This window comes from Colobus angolensis, unplaced genomic scaffold (genome assembly GCF_000951035.1).
Source record: "Colobus angolensis palliatus isolate OR3802 unplaced genomic scaffold, Cang.pa_1.0 Scaffold84, whole genome shotgun sequence".
Taxonomy (NCBI): domain Eukaryota; kingdom Metazoa; phylum Chordata; class Mammalia; order Primates; family Cercopithecidae; genus Colobus; species Colobus angolensis.
Genome location: NW_012122265.1, coordinates 2,314,937 through 2,322,922, shown reverse-complemented (window position 1 = coordinate 2,322,922; position 7,986 = coordinate 2,314,937). Strand labels below are relative to the sequence as shown.

The window sequence follows — 7,986 nt, the reverse complement described above, 5'->3', positions numbered from 1 at the left end:
AAGGTAAGGATAACAGTGTTGTCCAGCCCAGCCTCGTCCCCCAGGCTGAGGGTCATGGCCAAACCCCAAACCCTACACCCTGTGCTGGGGACAAGTCTGGTCATGCATCCCCAGCCGCAGGGCACATGTCCAGATGTAGCCAGGATTGACCCCAGCGGGTGGCCAGGTGTGGCAGGGCCTGGTGGGAGTGAAGGCCAGCCTGAGGACCCCCGCCCAGGGTGAGGACCCCCGCCCAGGGCTGCAAGCACACATCCTACCTCACTGCCTGTTCTGCGTTAAGTGGTGTCCTCCCAGACGGGGCGACACTAATGGTGGGATACTGTCCACTGCAAAGCTTAGAATGTGACCTCATTTGGAAGTGGGGTCCTTGCACACTGGGGCAGGGCAGGCCTGGGCACTCAGTGATTGCAGAGGAGACAGACAGGAGAGGCAGACCACACGCCAACCAAGGCGGAGGCTGGAGCCATGCCGCCACAGCCAGGAACACCTGGCGCCTTGGGAACCTGGAAGGGGTGGGAAGGACCCGCCAGAGAGCTTCCAGAGGGAGCCCGGCCCTGCCGATGCCTGGATTTGGGATGCCTGGATTTGGGATGTCTGGACTCCAGAACTGTGAGATCATCGTTTGTTGTTTTGAGCCCCCGAGGGTGCAGCCCTTTGTTTCAGCAGCCCTGGGACGCAACAGCAACGCCAAGCCTTGTCCCAGCCTCCAGCCCCCACCTAGGGCCTGGCCACAGACACGAGCTTCCAACACTGAAAACCACCAAGCGTCTCCCCCAGCAGCGCGGGAGGCCGTATTCAAATACTGCCCCTCTGCGGTCTGCGGGCTGGTTCCTGCTTTGCAGGCAGGAAGTGCGGGAGGATTTGCATTACCCTGCAGGGACGGCTGAGGCCCACTTGGTGCTGAGAGCATCAGGGCGCCTCCGCAGGCCTGGCCGGCGGAGGGGGCTGAGGTCCGTGAGTGGGTCCCACCTGGGGCTGGCAGTCACCAGAAGTCGTGCCAGGCTTGACTTGGGCCCCGTACAGGGACCCTGGGCAGCCGTGACAGCAGCCTGAGCTTGGCATCTTAAAACAACGGCAATTGATTTCCTCATGGTTCTGGAGGCCACCAGTGCTGTTCTAAGTCAAGGTGTCGGCAGGGCCAAGCTCTTGAGGGGGAGCCTCCCTGCCTCTTCCAGCTTCGGGGCTCCAGGTGTCCCTTGGCTTGTGGCTGCATCCCCCAACCCCTGCCTCCACCTCCCCTGTGTCTTACAGCGTATCTTTCCCTGCTCATCTGTCTCTATGTCCAAATGTCCCCTTTTTATATGAGAACCTGGGAATCAGGGTTCCCCCTGCTCCAACATGGCCTCATCTTTACTTACATCTTAATCACATCTGCAAAGGGCCTATTTCCAAAGGTCACATTCCCACGTTCTGGGGTTTGGGGCTCGGACATACCTGTCCGGGGACGCAGTAACTGTGCTGGCTCCCAAGGCCTAATGGGGAGGGCTTTGGCCTCAGCCTCTGCCCCAAAGCCAGCCCCCACCAGGGGTCCCAGGACATACTCCCTCTCGTGCCTGAAGGTCCCCTCCTGAGGTCACAGGTGAGCCCCTCTCTAGGAAATGAAAGGTTTTACAGAACGGTCCATTGCCTTCTCACAAAGGGCCTTCTGTGGTGGGCACAGCCTAGAGCGCCTGGGCACAGGGTGGGCACAGGATAACCAAGGGACAGCTCTGTGGGATCAGGAGCTGCCAGGTAGCCCCAGGTTGGACAGGGTAGTGTGACTGGGGGCCCAGGGAGATCTCTGCCCGGTGACCTGTGACCCGGCGCATGGTTCCAGGAGGGCAGACAGCGGAGCAGGTGTCCTCTGCCTGCCAGGGTTTGTCCTCAGACACCAGCTTCCAATATTGAGTTTTCAGAGGAGCAATCGGAAGGAGGTGGGGCCAAGCCAGGCCGAGATCAGCCAGGCTGGGGCTGGGCGGCTGAGAGATGAGGCCGTGGGCAGGGATGGAGCCAGGGCGCTGAGGGGACAGCGCCGATCCTTGGATCCCTGCCAGGTAGAGAGGGTCTGAGATGCCCGACCTCACTGGGCAGCTGGGAGACGTGAGCCCCATGAGGGTTGAGGGAATAGGGCTGAGGTGCACGAGGCCTCCTCTCCCCTGATGCGGGAGCGCTGAGGGAAGAGCTCTGCCACTGATGCTGTGTGGGCCGGGGCGAGGCCTCCCCTCTGTGTGTCCTGGGCCTCCTGGACCTCCTGGGCAAGGAAGGTGGTCCCTTGTCCACCCCGCCTCCTGCACCTGAGCTGACAGCACCTGCCTCACCTTCTCACCTCTGCCCAGGTGCACCCAGGGGCTCTGTATCCCAGTCCTGGGAGTGAGTGGGCTGTGTGGCCAGGGGGCTGCAAGGCCTCTGCTGAGTCTTTCGGAGTTTCCAGGTCATCCCCACAAAAGGCCTCTGGAGAAGCGTCTGCAGGTGTGGCTGACCTGAGGTGCCCAGAGGGGGGTGAGTAGAGGAACCAGGAGCCAGTGGCAGAGCCCCACACATTCCATCCTCACCTGGAAAGGAGCTTGGTTGGAGTGGCGCTACAGGAAGAGACACAGCTGCAGGGGGTTGCTGGACAGGGCCCGTCTGGAGAGAAGGTCCTTGGGGCAGAGATGCCTGGGGCAGTCCCCAGGTCTCCTTGTGCATGTCGGCTGGAGAGGGGCTTCCTAGGGGAAGGCAGCACCCGCCCCGAGGGGAGGGAGGCGGGGATGGGCATTGCCAGCCCTCAAGGGCCGGGGTATCCCTGCATCTCTAGAGGCCATCATGCAGGATGTCCAAGGCCCCCGTCCCGGAAGCCCCGGGGATGCTGAAGACCAGCAGCGGCTAGGCTTGCGCAGGGGCGAGGTCGACTTTGGAGGATCTGGGAAGAAACGAGGCAAGGTAGGGGCAGTCCCCAGGCCTCGGGCGATGTCCGCCTTGACCTGGAACCCATGAGCCCCCATTTCCTTCCCTGGAAGCTGAGTGCCAGGATCCTCCTCACCCCTGGGTTCTGCTCCCCTGGGGCCATATTCAGAGCCCCCAGACAAGCAGAGTTCCAGAGCTGGAAGGAGTGGCTCTGGCCAGCCTCCTACCTCCGTGCGATAAGCGGGACCCCTGAGGTTCCCCCGAGAGATTTGGAGGTGCAAGGTTAAGTACATCCAAGGCCCCACCTCTGACCAGTGCCCTCGGCTCACTGAGGAGGATGCCAGCCCAAAGAGGAGTCAGGACTCTCCAGGTCACACAGCAGGTCAAAGGAGGACTGGCTCTGTCCCAAAAGGGGTATTGGGGGCCACTCTCCTCCTGCTACCTGCCACCAGGGGCCAGTACCTCCCCAGTGCCCCTGTGTCTAGCCCCCTTGATGCCCAACACCTCCCCAGTGCTGAGTGCCCCCCATGTCCAGCCCACAAATGCTCAGCACCTCCTCAGTGCCTCCTGTGTCCAGCCCACCCCAATGCCCAGCAGTTCCCGTGCCCCGTGCCCCGAAAGCCCTGAGCTGCAGCCCCCGCCTTGCAGTTTGTACGGGTGCTGAGCGGAGTGGCCCCGTCTGTGCTCTTTGACCTGCTGCTTGCTGAGTGGCACCTGCCGGCCCCCAACCTGGTGGTGTCCCTTGTGGGCGAGGAGCAGCCTTTCGCCATGAAGTCCTGGCTGCGGGACGTACTGCGCAAGGGGCTAGTGAAGGTGGCTCAGAGCACAGGTGAGCCCCCACCCGGCACGGGCAGCGCTCCCACCCCACACAGCAGCCTGACACCCTGACTCTCTGGACCATAAGGAGAACATTTCCAGAAACTGCCCACCTGTCCTCTGCAGTACCCACAGGTGCAGCAGTGCTTACGTACTGGACCAGGGCCTCCCCGAGCTGGGCCTGGCCCTTCCTTAGAGCTGCCCCCTCCACTACAAGATGTCCCTGCTCCCACATACCTGGGACCAAAGCACCCCGGTGTTTTGGTCGGGTTCCAGCAATTCTTCTGCCTCAGCCTCCTGGGTAGCTGGGATCGTAGGCATGTGCCACCATCCCTGGCTTTTTTTTTTTTTTTTTTTTAGTAGAGATGGGGTTGCACCATGTTGGCCAGGCTGGACTTGAACTCCTGACCTCAGGTGATCCGCCTGCTTTGGCCTCCCAAAGTGCTGGGATTACAGGCATGAGCCACTGTCTTCCAGCCAGACACGGCCGAGGGCTTTGTAAAACTGTGGGAAAACGTCCTGGGATTCTGGCCCAGCAGAGGCAGCTGGACGGAGCCGTCTCGGGTTTGTCCCGGAGGGAGCCCAGTGGCAGGACTGGGCCCCAGCATGTGTGCTCTAGGCGGGGTGGGGGTGCCACTTCACAGGTTCTGGGCCCAGCCAGTCCCACTGCGGCCCAGTCCCCTGCCTTGGGTGGGTGTCTTGCCTTCTCTGGGCCTCGGCTTCCCCACCCCGCCTTGAGGTATTTCCCAGCACCCACCACTGGCTCCCAGCTAACTGGCTGCTGATTGGGCCTAGGTGTTAGGGCGTGGGGCCAACTAGGAAAGACCCAGGCCGTGCGGCACAGTGAGCCCCTCCTCCATCCCCACAGGAGCCTGGATCCTGACCAGTGCCCTCCACGTGGGCCTGGCCCGGCATGTCGGGCAGGCCGTGCGCGACCACTCGCTGGCCAGCACATCCACCAAAGTCCGTGTGGTTGCTGTCGGCATGGCCTCTCTGGGCCGCGTCCTGCACCGCCGCATTCTGGAGGAGGCCCAGGTGCACGTCCAGCTCCCAGCGCCACGACTGCAGGGGGCCTGGGGGCGGGGGCTCAGAAGGGTTTGGGCAGCGGGCAGAGGGTTCTGGGAGGACAGGATTGGGGCTGGAGGAAGAGCAGGGATCGGACAGAGCCAGCACGCGGCCGGCAGGTGGCAGTACCGCATAGGGAACGGCCAGTGTAGACCGTGGCGAGGTCCCTCGCCTCCTCCTGTACCACGTGGGCCCAGGCCCCAAGCCCTGTCCAAGTCTGGACAAGCAACTTCCGTCCCCCACGCTGGGGTCTGTCTAAGGCACTGCCGAGGGAGGCCCAGGCAGCCCCTGGTGGATGTCTGGACACCAGCCCTAGAGTCGGGAAGGAGGAGCTTCCGGCAGCCCCAGCTGTCTCCACAGTTCTGTCTAAAAGAACCCGTTCCCCACCGCCCCTGCCCCTGACTGTCGAAGGAGGGTCCCCGGGCCCCAGCTGTTGGTCCCTCCTTTTGTCTGAAGGGTGGGGAAACCAAGGCTCAGGCAGAAGCCTTGTGCAGGGCCCCATAGTGTAGTGCGTATGGCCTGGCAGGGAGGATCCCGCAGTGGGACCCAGCCCAAGCTGCCTCCCGAGGGCTCAGCCTCGTCTCCCTGAATGGGCACAGGAAGATATTCCTGTCCACTACCCCGAGGATGACGGCAGCAGCCAGGGGCCTCTCTGTTCGCTGGATGGCAACCTCTCCCACTTCATCCTGGTGGAACCAGGCCCCCCGGGGAAGGACGATGGGCTGATGGAGCTGCGGCTCAGGCTGGAGAAGTACATCTCGGAGCAGAGGACAGGCTACGGGGGTGAGGCCCGCCCCAGCCACCCAGGAAAGCTGCTGGTGGCCAACTGCCTTGGGGCCCAGTGGGGATCCAGGGACCCGCCTATGGGAGGGTGGGGGTGACCGCCAGGGAGAAGGAGGAGGGCTTCCCAGGCAGAACGCAGCCAGCATGCCTGGGCACCGAGACCTGGGCCGTGGGGGCCTGGGAGGAGGAGCTCTCTGGGCAGGGCGGTGCAGGAGGCATAGCTGGATAGAGTGGCTCTGGCTGGGCAGTGACATTCCCACCAGAGTAGGTGCAGTTCTGTTTTCACTGGGCCTTGCCGTGGTCAGAGGCTCTGGGGCTCTGAGAGGCAAAATGAGATTTGTGAGTTGAAAGAGGGCTACTTCCTGCCACCAGAGGGCAGCGTCACCCAAGAAATGGGCACCTCTGGCCAGTCGCAGGTTCAAAAGCTGAACTTACTAAGAAAATGCTTGTGTGTAAATAATATTCATCAACAAAGCATATAATTATTTGTAACGTCTATGAACAATATACAATATTTAGAAACAAAAATTGTTTTTTTGTGGGCAGTTTTTGGGTGGGCAGTTTCGGGAAATGTTCTTCTGATGGCCCAGAGAGTCAGGGCGTCGGGCTGCCGTGTAGGGTGGGAGCGCTGCCCGTGCCGGGTGGGGTGGAGAGTCAGGGCCTTGGGCTGCCGTAATTTCTTGGCAAGGCCAACTGAGCCCTTTTTTTTTTTTCCAGCAGAATCTCACCCAGTTCCCCAGGCTGGTGTGCAGTGGTGCAATCTCAGCTCACTGCAGCCTCCACCTGCCGGGTTCCAGCAATTCTTCTGCCTCAGCCTCCTGGGTAGCTGGGATCGTAGGCATGTGCCACCATCCCTGGCTTTTTTTTTTTTTTTTTTTTTAGTAGAGATGGGGTTGCACCATGTTGGCCAGGCTGGACTTGAACTCCTGACCTCAGGTGATCCGCCTGCTTTGGCCTCCCAAAGTGCTGGGATTACAGGCATGAGCCACTGTGCCCAGCTAACTGAGCACTCTTTAGAAATGAAAACACAAAATCTCATCAAACTCTGGGGACACAGGCAGAGGGTCCTGCTCTGCTCTGCGGAAGCCCTGCTGGCCTGGGCACCATTTGGCCAGGTCTGGTTTATCCTCCAGATTCAATCAGGAGGCACCTTTCAAAGTCAGGGGCCCGCCTGGGAGCCCAGTTCCCTGTGGGTGATTCTAAGGCACCTCCAGTCAATTTGCTCCCTCACAGAAGACGGGGGCAGGTCCAGGACTCTCTGGGGCTTCCCATATAGAAGTCTCATTTGCAGCTTCTGTTTGGGGGAGAAACCTGAAGACTCCCTCCTGTACCTCTTTGGTTTGCTGAGCGGTCAGGAGCAGCCGCCCAGCAGAGCTCCCTCGATGGTCGAGATGCTGCCTCTGCCACGCTCAGCATGAGTGTGTGTGGTGTGGCGGTGCACCTGCAGGGCTGGGGGCTCCGTTTCCTCCATGTCACTTTGTATTTTAACAGCCGTAGGCCAGCTCTTGCCACAGAGTCCCCGTGCTGGGCAGTGGGGGTTAGAACTGGAGCCCTCGACCCCCATACGGCAGGGTCTGTAATAAGCGGCCTGTGCCACATAGCCCAGACGAAGCCCTCACTTTATTCGGAAGAGCTAGCTTTTGGCCAGAAAATGTGGTGGCCTGAGAGCCTGAGATCCGGGTGGTCACCCCAGGCAGAGAGTCCTCAGGCCTCACGGGTGCCCTGTCCGCAGGCACTGGCAGCATCGAGATCCCTGTCCTCTGCTTGCTGGTCAATGGTGACCCCAGCACCTTGGAGGTAGGGACCTGGCTGAGGCCCCATGGCTGGCCGAAGCCTTGTGGAGGGGTTTGGTGGATTCTGGGCATCCCTGGGACAGGGCTGGAAGGGATGGGGGCCCCCCTGACACCTGCATCCAGATGTCGCCGGGATGACCTGGGCTCCCCTCTCCCCTCCCTCTCTGTCTCAGAGGATCTCCAGGGCCGTGGAGCAGGCTGCCCCGTGGCTGATCCTGGCAGGCTCGGGGGGCATCGCCGATGTGCTCGCTGCCCTGGTGAACCAGCCCCACCTCCTGGTGCCCAGGGTGGCTGAGAAGCAGTTTAAGGAGAAGTTCCCCAGTGAGCATTTCTCTTGGGAGGACATTGTGCGCTGGACTAAGCTGGTACGTGCTTCCCCCTCCCCTGTCCTCCTGACCCTCCTCCCGGGGTGGGGCTGGTCCTCTGGGAGAACTCCTGCTGATGCAGCCTCCAGCCCACTCCTCCCACCTCAGACTGCCGGGCCCCCCACCCGCTCTGGCTTCAGGCCCACAGGGAGCAGAGGGACCCAGGCAGCCCCTTGGTCTACGGGTGGCCCTGGGATGGGCCCAGTGGGTGGTGGGCACGCAGGCTGCAAGGCTCACCTGGGGACACTGCCTGTGCCTCCGCTGGTGTTCTGGGAGAACTCCTGCTGATGCAGCCTCCAGCC

At 61.7% G+C, this 7,986-nt stretch overlaps 1 protein-coding gene across 1 annotated transcript in view; it reads left to right on the top strand.

Annotated features, from left to right (window-relative positions):
• Positions 1-2,781: 2,781 nt before the first annotated feature.
• Positions 2,782-7,986, top strand: part of TRPM5 (transient receptor potential cation channel, subfamily M, member 5) — an 18,273-nt gene continuing 13,068 nt past the window's right edge. The window contains exons 1-7 of the mRNA XM_011930155.1: positions 2,782-2,898; positions 3,511-3,691; positions 4,547-4,713; positions 5,343-5,526; positions 7,259-7,323; positions 7,493-7,684; positions 7,825-7,888. Of these exons, the coding sequence (XP_011785545.1) occupies positions 2,782-2,898; positions 3,511-3,691; positions 4,547-4,713; positions 5,343-5,526; positions 7,259-7,323; positions 7,493-7,684; positions 7,825-7,888 (970 nt within the window). The remainder of the gene's footprint in view (positions 2,899-3,510; positions 3,692-4,546; positions 4,714-5,342; positions 5,527-7,258; positions 7,324-7,492; positions 7,685-7,824; positions 7,889-7,986) is intronic.